The sequence below is a fragment of the Callospermophilus lateralis genome, chromosome 9 (genome assembly GCF_048772815.1).
Source record: "Callospermophilus lateralis isolate mCalLat2 chromosome 9, mCalLat2.hap1, whole genome shotgun sequence".
Classification (NCBI taxonomy): domain Eukaryota; kingdom Metazoa; phylum Chordata; class Mammalia; order Rodentia; family Sciuridae; genus Callospermophilus; species Callospermophilus lateralis.
Genome location: NC_135313.1, coordinates 24,627,517 through 24,643,626, shown reverse-complemented (window position 1 = coordinate 24,643,626; position 16,110 = coordinate 24,627,517). Strand labels below are relative to the sequence as shown.

Below are 16,110 nucleotides of genomic sequence, written 5' to 3'. Positions count from 1 at the left end.
GTTTTGTTTGGTTTTGTGTTGTTTTGTCATCCTGCTGACCCAGTTCAGGTCAATTCCACCAAATTTGCTCCAGGCCTAATCCTCTTCTTCTACAGAAGTACAACTAACAAGACTCCCTCTGCCCTCTTAAGATGATTTGATTCCTTTCTTTCTTTCTTATGATATCTGAAATTACTCTCTCAGAATATTATCTCCCCAACTAGAATATGAACTCTTTCAAGGTAGAACTTCTTGCCCGATACTGTGCCTAGTCTATCAAAAAAATGCATTAGGTTAATTTTTTACTCTTTGATTATAATGAATTGACCAGTTTAAAAGATCACTAGTAAGATGGGGAACACCCTGAAACAAACAATGAAATAGCTAATAATACGGAGTGTCATTACAAGAAGAGATCCTTCTTTGGGCTTAGTAGATAAAAACAAAATAACACACACACACACACACACACACTCACACACACACGCATCATGTCAAGGACAAAATGTAAAAAACCTTGACATATTTTGGACCAAATGTAAAAATCAATATCTTGAGAACACAAGTAGCAGCTGTTGTTAAACCTGATGCTGATCCTTGGTAAATTGCAACCAGAATCAACTTGTTATGTCTTCACAACATTCTTGCATTGTATTTTCAAGGTATGAGATGTTCCCAGAACCTTTGTCTATAGTACTTATCCTGTATATTCAATCACATAAAGAAAAGAGTTGTGTATAGAGGTAACCTAAAATGCTTTTTACCACTTCCTAATTAAATAATACTTAGAAGGAAACATACTTAAATGCACAAAATACAATAATTATAAATTCATTCTATGATAAGGTAGTTTAAAACTTGGAAGGAGCTTATAGATAATCTAGTTTAATCTTATCACTGAAGAAACAGCCTGATTAAGAAATAGGATGGAGTCTTAAGTATTGCTGAGTTGGTTATAAAATCTGAGATTCTGGACTTCCCACTCAGTCTCTTTTATCCATGTTATCATTTCGTGAATGAACATGCTAGGTCCATCAGTAGTAGGAATTTAACCGCAAGTAACAAAATAAGTAACCACCCTAAGACACTTTATTACTTTAGAAATGTTACTTCTCTGTGGGATTATTGAAATCTGAATTCAGTGTCTAGGTCTGCTTTTCCTCATTTGTAAACTATTTAAACTTTCCATTGTTCAGTTTTCTGAACTCTCAAAATGAGACTAACATTAATACGTACCTCATAAGACCATGTGAAATAAAGGTGATAAAATTAAGCTAAAGCACTCAGTAAAATACCTGGGTTATAGTAAGCACTCAACAACTTTTAGCAAATATTATGATTTTCATTATTTCATAAAATAAAAGGACATGATTTTGTTTTATTGAAGTATAAAGGCAAACCCAGCTGCAATTCTCATATTTTCAGATGTCTCTTTTTAGAATGACATCTTGCTTCTGCTTTATCATTTTGCTTAAATTTCTAGTACTTTACTCATCATTAGGAAGCAAATCTAGTAAAATATCATAAGCTTATTATATCCTGTGGAGACCAAGAGCTTGCTTGTATTTGTTTCTTTTTCAAGGGGAGGGGTGGTAAATATCATATAAATCTTGAAGATAATTATATCATGTGTGGTAAACTTATTAAAAATTTTATTAAATTTATTAGACTTAGTATGAGAAAAAAGTAATATTGGTATAAATTAAAGTATATAGAATCACATATCTTAGTGATAATAAATACTCAGTTTATACTCAATAGTTAAGAAATTGATCAATTTTTGAGATATGAGACACATTTATTTTTCTACATCTTTCATGTCTGCCTATACTTTTGTCCATTGTTCAACTTACTTATATGTCCACTTGGGAAAGAAGGGTCAAAAAAGGCAGGAAAGATGCAAATTTATAAATATATTTATTTCTTAGTAGGCTGGAGAGAAGTGGAGAAAAGTTAAAATGGAATGATAGATCACAGAGGTCACTCACTCCACCTATGTGAGGAGCTATAGTTCCTCTACCTTCCACTGGCCTGAATAACTGAGAGTTTCCTGATTATACATGCTTTTTAAAAAATTGACACAAAATATTTGTACATATTTATGAATTGATATGTTTTAAAAGGGAGTGGCATTTAATTCTTCACACTATTCATTACAAAGACTAAATGAAACTTCCACAATTGAAATCATGCCCTCCTGTACAAAATTACATTGAAGCTTTTACATTAAATTAAATTTTCTAATATCATTAGAGCTAAAATATCTTCAACTCTGTCAACTTATTAGATATTTTTATTCATTGCTGTTGCATTTATATATAATTCATTATATCAAACAAATATAAATCTAGGTAAATCAAAAGAAAAAGACCAGCTTTATCCATCTTAACAGAAAAAAAAAATCCACGGAGAAATTTCTAAATAGTACTGAAAATTTAGTTGGAAATATTAGATAGCATTGATTAAAACAAATATATCTAGTGAGAAGGAGGTCACAATGGAACCTAAAACTTATTGATAGGCTGAATATACAATGGGAAAATAATTGGACCTCCTTTAAAAATAAAACTCTGATCCACAACCTACAAAATCCTGACCAGGAAAGAATTCTCCTTATCTATAATATACAGCCTAGGAATCTGGTCACCTGCAATCAGATTTGAAGGAAGTGGCTATTGCTATCTCTAATAGGCTTACACAAGGGAATACTGGTCTTGGAAACTCACTGGCTTCCCCTTCCCCTTCAAATCCAGCTGCTTTCTGGACTGCTGGGAAAGAAGTACCTAATCAAGAGAAATGAAATGCAACAGAGATTCCTGTGATGCAATCTTCCAGCATGGACCAGCAATTGCTGGACCCTGGAGGTGCTCAAATTTAAAATCTCCAGACCAACTGGCATTCATCAAAAAGGCTAGAGCATACCTAAGCCTACACCTGGCCTCTAGAAGTTCCACCTCGAGGATCAACCCTCTCACCTTAGCAACCTCACCCACCCTGAGGATGGATCAAGCATCAAACTCCAGATAACCCCACATAACTGCTGAGAAGGGAAGCTGAGAAACTTGTGAACTTCAAAGGAAACAAATATTCAATTTTCTTTGAGATTTTTTCCTTCCCTTTTTTTGTTTTTCTATCACATTTGTACCTTGTTTGAAATCAATTATTGTTCATACAACAGTTTATTGAAGACTGGGATGTCTGAATAGTATTATTTCAGTTTTGTTTTATATTCTTTTATTTTTACTTTTTTCATTCTATTTTTAACTTTTTTCAATTTTATATATATATATATATATATATATATATATATATATATATATATATATATATAATATATCTCCTCTCACTTATCTGTTTCCCTTGATTATTTTTCTATTATCATGCTAACAGTCAATCTCTATTATTCCCTTTATCAGTCTTCCTATACTTTTTAAAATTCTATCTTCTCTCCTCCTTCATAAACATCACATCTTATACTACTTTTGTTCTCTCTTGTCCACCATTTGAAATTATAAACCCTTTTTCAAACTTACTGTTTTTACTGTAATCAGTAACTAAACATATCATTTCTGTTTATTGTGACAAAACTGTAAACATCATAGTAAGAGTTATTTAGTTTAAGGTTGTATATTGTTTGCATTGGTTGCTGTTATCATTTGTCTCCTCATTAAAGGCAAGGTACTAGAAACTTTCAAGGACACTATAAATCTATAGTGTAGAAGCTATACTGCCTCAGACCCACACAGCTATATTGGTAAACACACAAACAGCATGAAGAAACAAGGGAACAAATCACCCCAAACAAACCAAGATGCTCTAATAATAGAATCTAATGATACCACAGTGGAAGAACTGTCAGAGAAGTTTAGAATGTACACGGTTAAACTGCTCCAATGAAGTAAAGTATGATGTAAGTAAGGAGTGAAATCAGAGATAAAAGGTGAAAGATCACTTCAATAAAGAAAGATTCTGAAAAGAAATCACACAGAAATCCTCAAAATGAAGGAAACAATAAAACACATTAAAAATTCAATGGAAAGCATAATCAATACAATAGACCATTTAAGGAAGATAGAACCAAAGGCAATGAAGGCCAAATATATAATCTTAAAAATAAAGTTGAGCACACAGAGAAGATATTAAAAGAATGTGAATAGAACATCCAAGAACTATGGGATAACATAAAAAGGCCAAATTTAAGATTTATTGGGATAGATAAAGGCATTAAGATACAAACCAAAGAAATGCACAATCCTTTCAATGAAATAATTTCAAAAATATATAAAATCTAAAGAATGAAATGGAAAATCAAACATAGGAGCCTTACAGGAACATAAATATACAAAATTACCACAGACCCACGTTAAAGAACATTATTATGAAGATGCCTAATATACAGTATAAGGATATAATTTTAAAGACTGCCAGAGAAAAATGTCAGATTACATTCAGGGGAAACCAAGTTAGATCTCACCTGATTTTTCAAACCAGATCCCCAAAGCTAAAAGGTCTTGGAATTCTATATACCAAGCTCTGAAAGAAAATGGATGCCAACGAAGAATTAAGCTACAAATTAGAAGATGAAATAAAAACCTTCTATGATAAACAAAAGTTACAAGAATTCACAACTGGAGAGCCTACTATATAGAACATTCTCAGCAAAATAGTCAATGAAGATAAAATGAAAAAAAGAGTAAAAAACAGCAAAGGGAAGAACTACACTGAAGGAATAGCCAATCAAAGGAGAAACTAATACAAATTAAAAGCCAGAAATAAAACAAAATGATTGGGAATACAAATCATATCTCATGATAACATTACATATTAATGGCCTAAACTCATCAATCAAAAGAAATAGATTGGCAGATTAGATTAAAAAACAAGAATCAACAATATGCTGTCTCCAAGAGATTCACCTCATAGGCAAAGGCATCTACAGACTAAGATGAAAGAATGAGAAAAAAATATACCACTCACATGGGTCATGAAAACAAGCAGGTGTTTCTATCTTCATATCAGATAAAGTTGACTTCAAGCAAAAGTTAATAAGAATGAATACAAAAGGACATTTCATACTGCTTAAAGGAATACATCAACAAGACATAGCAATCATAAATATTTATTCACCAAACAATGGAGCATCTACTGATATCAAAACATACTCTTCTCAATTTCAAGAATCAAATACACCACTACACAAAAATACTGGGTGAGTGTAACACATCTCTGTCACCACTGGCTTGATCCTCCAAACAAAAACTAAACAAAGAAACTATAGAACTAAATAATACAATCAATAATTTAGACTTAACAGAGTTGTATAGAGCATTTCATTCATCAATGATTGAATATACTATATTCTCATCAGCACATGGATCCTTCCATAAATAGACCATATCTTATACCAGAAAGCAACTCTTAGCAAATTCAAAAAAATAAAGATAATACCTTGCATACTCTCAGATCATAATGGAATTAAATTAGATATAAACAATAATATTAAAATAGACCCTACTCTAACGTATTAAGTATAAATAATAGGTCATTGAATGACCAATGGAGAGCAGAAAAATTAGGGATGAAATAAAAAAAAATTAGAAGCTAAAATAAATAAAATTTAAACAAAAGAAATGATTTAAAAATTGGCAAAACAAAAAGTTGGTTCTTTGAAAAAATAAGTAAAATTGATAAACCTTTAGCCACGCTAATGAAGAAAAAGAAAGATAAAACTCAAATCACTAAAATTCACGATGAAAAAGGAAATATCACAATGGACACTACTGAAATACACATGATACTCAGAAACTATTTTGAAAATTTATATTCCAGTAAAATAGAAAATCTTGAAGACATCAACAAATTTCTAGAGACATGTAATCTACCCAAACTGAATCAGGAAGATATATACCATTTAAAAAGAACTATTTTAAGCAGTGAAATAGAAGACACCATCAAAAGCCTACCAACTAAGAAAGGCCCAGAACCAGACAGATTCTCAGCCAAGTTCTACAAGTACCTCAAAGAAGAATTAACACCAATATTCCTCAAACTATTCCATGAAATACAAAAGAGGCAACTCTTCCAAACTCATTGTATGAAGCTATTATCATCCGATACCAAAACCAGACAAAGACACAACAAGGAAAGAAAATTTCAGAAAAATATCCCTGGTGAACATAGGTGCAAAAATTCTTTAAAAACACTGGAAAATTACATAGGAAAACATATTAAAAAGATAGTGCATCACAAGGAAGTGGGGTTCATCACAAGAACACAAAGTTGGTTCAACATACATAAATCAATAAACAGAATTCATAATATCAATAGACTTAAAAGCAAGAATCATAATTATTTAAATAGATGCATAAAAAATACAACAAAATACAGCACCACATCATGTTCAAAACACTAGAAAAACTAGGGATAGTAGGAATATATCTCAACATTGTAAAAGTTACCTATGCTAAACCCAAGGCCAACATCATTATAATGGGAAAAAAATGAAAGCATTCTCTCTAAAGATTGGAACAACACAGGAATGCCCTCTTTTACTACTTCTATTCAACATAGTCCTTGAAACTCTAGCCAGAGCAATTAAATAGAAGAAAGAAATTAAAAGGATACAAGTAGGAAAAGAAGAACTCAAACTATCCCTATTTGCCAATAACATAATTCTCTATTTAAAAGACTCAATATATTCCACTATAAAACTTATAGAACTCATAAATGAACTCAGCAAAGTAGCAGAATATAAAATTAATACCCATAAATCAATGCATTTCTATATATTAGTGATGAATCTACTGAAAGATAAATTAGGAAAACTACCCCAATCACCTATGCCTCAAAAAAAAAAAATACTTGGGAATCAGTCTATCAAAAGATGTGAAAGATCTCTATGATGAAAACTACAAAACACAAAAGAGAGAGATAGAAGAAGACCTTATAAGATGAAAACATCTCCCATGCTCTTGGATAGGCAGATTTAACATTGTCAAAATGGTCATCCTATCAAAAGTGTTGTACAGATTTAATGCATCTTCTATTAACAACACAATGACATTCTTCATAGAAATAGAAATAGTAGACATGAAATTCATTTGGAAAAATAAGAGGCCCAGAATAGCGAAAGCAATCCTTAGCAAGAAAAGTGAAGCTGGATGCATCCAATATGAGACCTCAAATTATACTATAGAGCTATAGTAACAAAAAGGCATGGTATCAGCACCAAAATAAACATTAGGCCAATGGTACAGAAGAGAAAATACAGAGACAAACCCACATAAATATCATCTCATACATACTAGGCACAATAGTGCCAAAAACATACATTGGAGAAAAGATAGCCTTTTCAACAAATGGTGCTGGGAAAAGTGGAAATACATGTGTAGCAAAATGGAATTAAATCCCTATCTTTCATCCTGCACAAAACTTAACTTGAGGGGCTGGGGATGTGGCTCAAGCGGTAGCGCGCTCGCCTGGCATGCATGCGGCCTGGGTTCGATCCTCAGCACCACATACAAAGATGTTGTATCCGCTGAGAAGTAAAAAATAAATATTAAAAAAATTCTCTCTCTCTCTCTCTCTCTCTCTCTCTCTCTCTCTCTCTCTCTCTCTCATTCTCTCTTTAAAAAAAAAACAAAAAAAACTTAACTTGAAGTAGATCAAGGACCTAGGAATTAGACAAGAAGCCCTATGCCTAATAGAAGAAAAAGTAGGCCCAACTCTCGACTATATCATCTTAGGAAACAAATTCCTCAACAAAACTCTTAAAACACAAGAAATAAAATCAAGAATCAATAAATGGGATGGCATCAAGCTAAAAAGCTTCTTCATGGGAAAGGAAATCTAGAACATGAAGAGAGAGCCTATAGAATGGGAAAAAATCTTTGACACCTGTACCTCAGATAGAGCATTAATCTCCAGGATATACAAAGAGCTCAAAAAACTTAATACCAAAAAACCCCAAATAGTCCAATTAATAAATGGGCTAAGGAACTGAGCAGATACTTGACCAAAAAAAATATGACCAGTCAACAAAAATATGAAAAAATGTTCAACATCACTAGTGATTAGAGAAATGTAAATCAAAACTAAACTAAGATTTCATCTCACTCCATTCAGAATGGTAATTATCAAGAATACAAGCAACAATAAATGTAGGCAAGGATGAGTGTGAAAAGGTACACTGATACATTGCTGATGGGACTGCAAATTGATACAACCACTATGGAAAGCACTATGGCAATTCCTCAGAAAAACTGGAATGGAACCACCATTTGACCCAGTTATCCCTTTCCTTGGTTTATACCCAAAGGATTTAAAATCAGCATACTACAGTAACACAGCCACATCAATATTTATAGCAGTTTAATTCACCACAGCTAAACTATGTGACCAACCTAGGTGCCCTTCAACAGATGAATGGATAAAGAAAATGTGGTACATATATACAATGGAATATTACTCAGCAATAAAGAAGAATGAAATTATGGCATTTGCTGGTAAATGGATGTAATTGGAGACTATCATGCTAAGTGAAATAAGCCAGTCCCCCCCAAAATCAAGGGCCAGATGTTTTCTCTAATATGCAAATGCTAATTCACAATGAGGGGTAGGGGTTAGGGAAGAATAGAAGTACTTTGAATTAGACAAAGGGGAATGAAAGGAAGGGAGAGGGAATGGGAATAGGAAAGATAGTAGAATGAATCAGATATTACTATACCATGTGCATATATGATTATATGACCAGTGTACTTCTACATCATGTACAAATAGAAGAATGAGAAATTATATTCCTTTTTGTATAACATATCCAAATACATTCTACTATCATGTATAACTAATTAGAACATTTTTTTTAAAGAGAACTAACTACAGAGAACCATATATATACTTCCAACCAATCACTTCTAATTAGCCTGCCTACAGCTTCTCTAGACCTGAATCCTTTCCTATAACCCTACAAAGCTTTCCTACTTCTCTGCCTCTTAGCTTCTGCTAAAATGCAAATGATGGTAGTTGATTCTTGCTATAGCAATGCTGACGGCAGGTATTTTCATTTATTTCCACACTACTGAGAATCACCCACAGGTTCATCAAAAGGCAATTATGCTCACACATGCTCAAAAGTTAATCTTCACAACATTCTGTAAGAAACTTTTTAAATACCCATTTTATGAATTCAGAGAACTAAAGGTTGCAAAAGTTAAATAGCTCCTCATGTTTTCCTTTTTACATCATGGTAGATTAAGTGTTTAGTATACATTATTTTGACAAAAAGTTCAAAATAATAGCAAAAACATGTATAATGATAATGATATCAGCTATAATTTTAATAAGTGTTTTCTAGCATTATTTGCAATTACTTTCATCAACTTTCTGGACAAATGTCAACAATGTATTTTGAATATACTCATAGCCTTAAAGTTACTACTTATCAAAATACACATAAAATTTAGTTGATATTAGAACATATCAACAGAAATAGTTTTCTTGTCCAATTGTGATTACATCAACAGGTTTTTCACAGGTAATGAGTAGAAAACCTAATAAGAAAGTATGATTATTTATGATATATGATACTGACAAAAAATAAAATGCGGGTAATTCTAAAATGAAGGTAATATTTATTTGCCTGTCACTTAACAGAAACTGTGATTTTTAGAAGTTCATTGCATAACACTAACATCAGATAGATATCATACTGTCTATTTCAAAGTTGAAAAAACATTAACTAAAAGCTTCTAGACTGTGGGCAATAAGGTCTACATTTAAAAACTGAATTGTTATTTAGTTTTACTCTACCAAACATACTTAAGAAACAATTGATCAAAATTTCAGGGGTTCCCTTAGGAGATAATTTGGCCACACAACCCCAAATTGAAGTAATTGTATCCTGAGTATAAAAATAACATAACTTAGTCTTAGAAAATTAAGGAGATGGAATGATATTCATATAGATTAGAATTTGCCATAAAATTACATAAAGCCAGAAATTAAAAATTAGGACAATATAGATGACTACTAAGAATTTTTAGTAACTGAAAAATATAATGATATTTAAGCACAATTCCTATACTGTGAACTGAAAAAGTAAAAAGAAATTTATAGATAATTTTGTTTAAATAAAGATGCAGAGTAAGAAAAGATGATAAGGGTCAAATAAGTCCTCCTATGACTTCTAGTTTATATTGTTAACTCTAGGTAGCTCAAACTTATTTACTAAGAATTCCTGGCTTTGAGCATTATAAACTAAAATGAACAAAAACTTAGAACTTGAGAACTATAAGAAAAACATTTCAGGTTCTCAAGAATTTCACTTTCACAAACTGTTTCCTTAAAATGTCACTAATGTATTAAAAAGCAATGAATTTTCCATCTTAAGTTATAAAAACAAGGGAATAATTTGGTCATTTTGCAAAGTACAGAAAGGAAAATGTGTCTCCCTGATATATCTTAAAAATGCTCCTACCTATATAGAGAGTGATTTTCATTATATACCAGTGGATCAAATATTTAAAACTTTTACTAATCTGTTCTCCATTAGCCATGTGATATAATTTTCAGCTTGCTCTACAATAACATATATTTTATAGAAAAGAAAAATTAATTGAGACTTTTTTAAATGGAGGCAGGAGGGTGAAAGGTTGAGGTACACATTTGATAAGAAAATCACTGAGGAATTTCTCAAATAAGACAACTCCCAGATTCTGGGGTTGAAGCCAAGATTAACAATCAAATCATGTAAATAAAGACATTCCAATCATTTTAAAGCCATAGAACAGTACAGTACAGGCAAGTAGCTTACATAGAATTCTGCTCTTCTAATGGGTAACTGTGTAAACTAGACAAATCACCTAACTTCTCTGTGGCAAGTGTCCTCATTTGTAAGATGGGCGTAATAAAAAATTGAACCTCTGGGTTGTTGTAAATGTTAAGAGGATTAACATTTATGTGTTGAGTAGTAAACAAAGGGCAAGCATTACTTTATTATTATTGCTGTCAATCTGAAAAAAGTAAAGAACTTCATTTTAGAGAAGTAACGGCAAGTTAAAAATTTCTTTATGCCTATGGTCAAGAAAAATGAGATACTATTTGGTTTTACAGCTATGATAATGTTCTGAGATGGAGGAGAAGAGAATGAGTAGCTTCCTAGAAAAAAAAAAGTTAAGCATCACATGGTTATCAGTGGAAGACACTGATTACAGAAATAAATTTACTGCTTCTCCATTCTCCATAATGGTCAATGAACACTTGATTACAGCATTTATCATGAAGTCCTCCACCTCTGTAGCTGTGTGACTCTTTAATTAGCCTGGACCCTCTTTGAAGGCAGAATTTATGTCAAAATTCTTTGACTCTCAAATGTGTACTAGTGCTTCTTATGCAAAAACACTTAATACATGTTGCATGAATGATAAAAGAATTTTTAAAAATAAACAAATGAACAAACATGAATTTGATGACCCTTAGAGAAAAATAGTATTCATACAAAGAGGAAACCACATTGAAACACACGTAAATTATTTTCAGAAGCTTCTCCCAAAACTTAAGTCTGTTTTAGAAATTATTCTGATATCCTCTAATATGAATGATTTAGATCAAAGAATTATAGTTTTCTGTATATTTCAATTTGACAGAAAATATTTAATGCTTCCTAAATAAGTGAGAGTTATACTAGTATTACTTCTTGACCATTGAGTCATATCATTTTTATTAACAAAACAGTGTATTTGGTAAGAATTTGTATTATTTAAATACATATACAGTTTTATAAATTTGAATTGGCTTTTAAAAAATTAAGATCCATTTTAAGTAACATGAGTAAAACTTTTCTTCTTTTGAAATTTTGAGGTATTTCAGAGTACACATTGAATTATTTATGCTTGTCTTCCAAAATTAATTATGTATATGGAAAGCATGGTACATCTTTGGTGGTGTTGGTATGTCTTTAGAAATCAAAATTATTTTAGCTATCGAGTTATTTTGAAATTTTAGCACTAATAATATGTTCATAGGATTTTACTTCTGAGACATGCATGTAATTGATTCTTACCCTATTTGAGTCAATTCTTGCTCTGGAAGTATAGATGGGGGGAGGGATGTTGAAAGCCTGGGGGACCAGGTATTCCTCAGCATCCATCATATCTTCCAAGTCCTCTTCATCCAAGAGATTCTGAAAGAACTTGCTGTCATTTGGACTGGGAAGCTTCATACGATCATCACCCTGAAAGAATTGCCCATCAGACACATAAAATACATGATCCTTCTCTTCATTTTAAATATGTGGTCTCTGTAGCAAAGTTATGTAAGAGCCAAACAACTGTTGAAAAATCCATGTATACATTTCAGGAGATAATTCTTTGGCACACTTCAGCCATAAAGAAGCCTATAATATGTTTAGGTATGACACTGTAAGATAAATAAATTTAATACAAGAAGAATGTGATGAATGACATCAGAAAGGAATAAAACAGAATGCTATAGATGTTTTAGAGAGGGAAAATCCACTTCAGATCTGAGGCTAAGGGTTCTTTGTCAAGATGGTAGGTGGGCTGGACTTTAAGAATCAATAGTAAAGGGCAATCGATTTATCAATCTTAATTTTATGTAGTTGGTTTGATGCTGTACAGTTATTAGGATACAGAAGCTCTGTGATTTGTTATATGGTATGAACGATGGCCACAGGGTCAAAGTGATAGCATTCAAAGTCACGGCACAAATGGCGAAGAGAATCAACGGGTATGGGAGAGACACCAAAACCCTTTTTATAGTGTCAAAAAACCCTTTCTTGTCACTTTCTTTCTTTCTTTTTTTTTTATTTTTCAAAATTGTATGTTTTTTTAATAAAAAATCAGTTCATAAAGGTTAATTTTTGGGAAAATAACTAGACATCATTAACTTTAAAGGGTGACTTTGATCTTAATGTAAGAGTATTGATAGGGAAATAAAGACTCCTTAGTTTTAATAAGAAAATATAATTCAGTGTATCAAAGATTCATTTGTTTATGTTTTGGGTGAAAAAATATCATAGATAAATTAGAATTTTTTAAATCATACAATCCATTTTTTAAATCATACAACCCAGATAATTTGCTCTTGACTAAAGATTACAAAAGTATGTTTGTTGTTAAACATAAAATGATCTTTTAGTCTATTATTTAGTTCATATGTGCATCAAATTATTTGAATTGAGTTTTTTCTTGGATGCTGCATGTTTCTGCAAATATAAAAATATATTGTAAGACATTTTTCTAGGAAACTAAATGTTACTATTTGTAAATTTTTGATTCATTTTTCTCTGATTAAAATAAAAATCCATCATCCTTTGATTCTATAAAAGAAAGATTACAATAATGATCATGAGTTGTACAGAATACTAATAAAAAGCAGAGTGATAGAAGGTTTTTCTGAGGATAAAACCTTTTTACATATATGGGTCATCATAATCATTTGGCTGTTCAATAGCATTCATTAGAGCAGTAGGGGAAGACTCTGAGAGGTGGATCTGACATCAGGTAAAGAGTTCTTTTGTATAAGTTGTTTCACACCATAACACACTTAATTAATGTTAGTGGTCTGGAGCACTAAAGTTGAGATTGTCATATTTTGCAGTGCATTTGCCAGGGGGATAGTCTTAAAAACAAAGTCAAGTGTACTAACCTGAATAACAAGATATCTTTGAGGATCTCGAGCCATCCTTGAAAATTCGGCAGCCAGCTCCTTAAATTTAGGTCTACTGTCAGCGTCAATCATCCAGCCTGGAAATTTACACACAATAAAAGTGTCAGCATATCCATATTTGAAAAAAGCAGTGACATTTAAATTTTGTGAAAATATAGGCTAAAGTGTGAAAATATTGTTTTAATAATAATAATGATCTGAAAAAATGAAGGAGGCTAGTGAAAGAACTCAGTTTGTTGATACTCATCACTTACTGTCATATACTATAAAATATCAGATGAAATATTTAAAATTTTTATTTTCTTCTTAGAAAACAGAATGCAGACTAACTATGAGAAGTTATGGAAAATCAGATTTTTGTTGTTGTTTTGGGTGTGGAGATAATTTTTTGAAACTTTGTTGATTATAGATGAGGTGATTGGAATATAATTTATCATTTTGTATCAGGAATGACAAGAGAGAAAACATTTGGTGCAATACTGATCACTGAACAGAGAGAGGAAAAAGAAACTGAAAGTAAGTTTTGTGCCACTTTTTCCTGGTGGGGAAAAGAAAGAATGTAAAATATTGGTAATGTTTGTCCAACAATAACCATTAGCTTATCTTGGTACTAACCTTTCCTGCATAAAAATACTATCAGCAGTTTCTAAGGTATACATTATTATTTAGCTGGGAGTCTAGATAAAATGGATCTTATCTTTCTAGATGCTATTTAGAGGATGATAAGACAAGAATAAAAGCATCAGCTTTCCTTGATTTTTTTTTTTTTTTTGGTCAAATGATTCTCTTCTAAAGTATTAAAATTCATGGGGTGGGGGAGGTAAAATTCCCAGTAGAGTTAGCTTAATAAGGTAAAAATTTTGCCTAATTTTACATCATTTCATCAGAGTATCTAAATCATCTCCTATTCTGGTTATGGGATCAAATTATATAATGCTTGCATGTTTTAATACTTTCTTCTCTGGACATTTACCAAGCCATGTTTGATTGAATAAAACTATAAAGACTGTTTCTCCTATTCTGGGGTTCAATTTTTATTCCTGTTCTGGGAATTCTTTGGGTATCATTTTATGTATCATTGATGTCACCTACTTTTTTTCTTAACAAAACTCAAACACTGTACATTTTCTATATATTCATTTTAAAGAAATGCTTATTATTACTGAGATGTTCATGAAAAAATAGTTGTTTATGGAACTCTTAGAGACAAAAAAAGGTTAACTTCACTGTGAGATATGTGGTCCTCTATAAATATTGAGTAAATAGAACTGTGCTTAGAAAAAAGGGCATGCTGACCTGAACTGTAAAGAACAGTTTTTATTTCTTGCCTCACTGTCAGAATGCATCACGCATGTCATGAATATAAATTTGAGTAGACCTGGGTCCAAAGTCTCTTATTAATAAGGTGCTTATTCACCTTCACCAATTGGTTCCTTTGCTAACACTGTGTATTTCAAAAGGGGAAAACCCCAGATTATGCAAGAGAGACTGTTCCTGTTAATCTCACTTAAATTAAGTCTGGAACTCCAGAGACTTCCCTAATTCTATTTAAATTAAGGGCCTAGACTTCCAGAACACATTTATAATACATATGTGTCTGGGGCATAGTAAGGGGAAAGAAAAGTAAGAGTTTGATGTAAACAGATGATCAAGTTGATGAAAATAAACATTCCTAATCATTTTAGCTGAATGTAGAGACATGTCTTCTACTTCCCACCCTACTTGGATAATTTGCTCTGACTAAAAAAACTGACAAACCTATTTCCATTTAGTTCATTTTTTAAACTATCAGTTTCAAGCTTTCTTTGTTTAGATCATTAATTTTAGTCTGACATACTCCCTTAAAGATTACTAACATTAATGTTACCACTAACAACGTTGTAACTAATTATATTTCTTTATGGTAGGTAGTTCTGAAAATTATAAGATTTAAGAATAGTTAGAGTCATCTAACTTTGACTTCACAGTAGGGAAGCATGATATTACTGTGTATTAATAATTACAGCAAACAGGTGTTTACATGCTCCATCAGTGATTTTTCAACTCTTCTGTTCTCCAATACAGAGAAACATTATACTCTAGTATACGCTCTACTATTATTTTATTAAGAACAGTGATAATGACTATAAAATTATTTCGCACTCTTACATTTGACCATGACCATGTAAACGTCAATGGTGCAGATAGGAGGTTGAGGCAAACGTTCTCCTTTCTCTAATAAATCAGGAATTTCTCGAGTTGGAATTCCATCATAGGGTTTCCCTCCAAAGGTCATCAGTTCCCATATAGTGACTCCTAAATTGGAGATAAAATTCTTCCATAAGCATACTGACAACATAATTCAAACAAACAAGCAATATGTCAAGTGGCAAAAGAATGCTCCCTAAAGGTCAATCAAAAGAAAGTTTAAAAAGGTTCTTCAGATTCCTGCATTTACTAAGTGCT

At 31.8% G+C, this 16,110-nt stretch overlaps 1 protein-coding gene across 1 annotated transcript in view; it reads right to left on the bottom strand.

The window, feature by feature from the left end:
- Erbb4 (erb-b2 receptor tyrosine kinase 4) overlaps positions 1-16,110 on the bottom strand; it is a 681,070-nt gene that overhangs the window by 25,636 nt on the left and 639,324 nt on the right. Inside the window, exons 23-25 of the mRNA XM_076866449.2 lie at positions 15,814-15,960; positions 13,645-13,742; positions 12,038-12,208 (exon numbers count right to left, since the gene is read on the bottom strand). Coding sequence (XP_076722564.1) covers positions 12,038-12,208; positions 13,645-13,742; positions 15,814-15,960 — 416 coding nt within the window. The remainder of the gene's footprint in view (positions 1-12,037; positions 12,209-13,644; positions 13,743-15,813; positions 15,961-16,110) is intronic.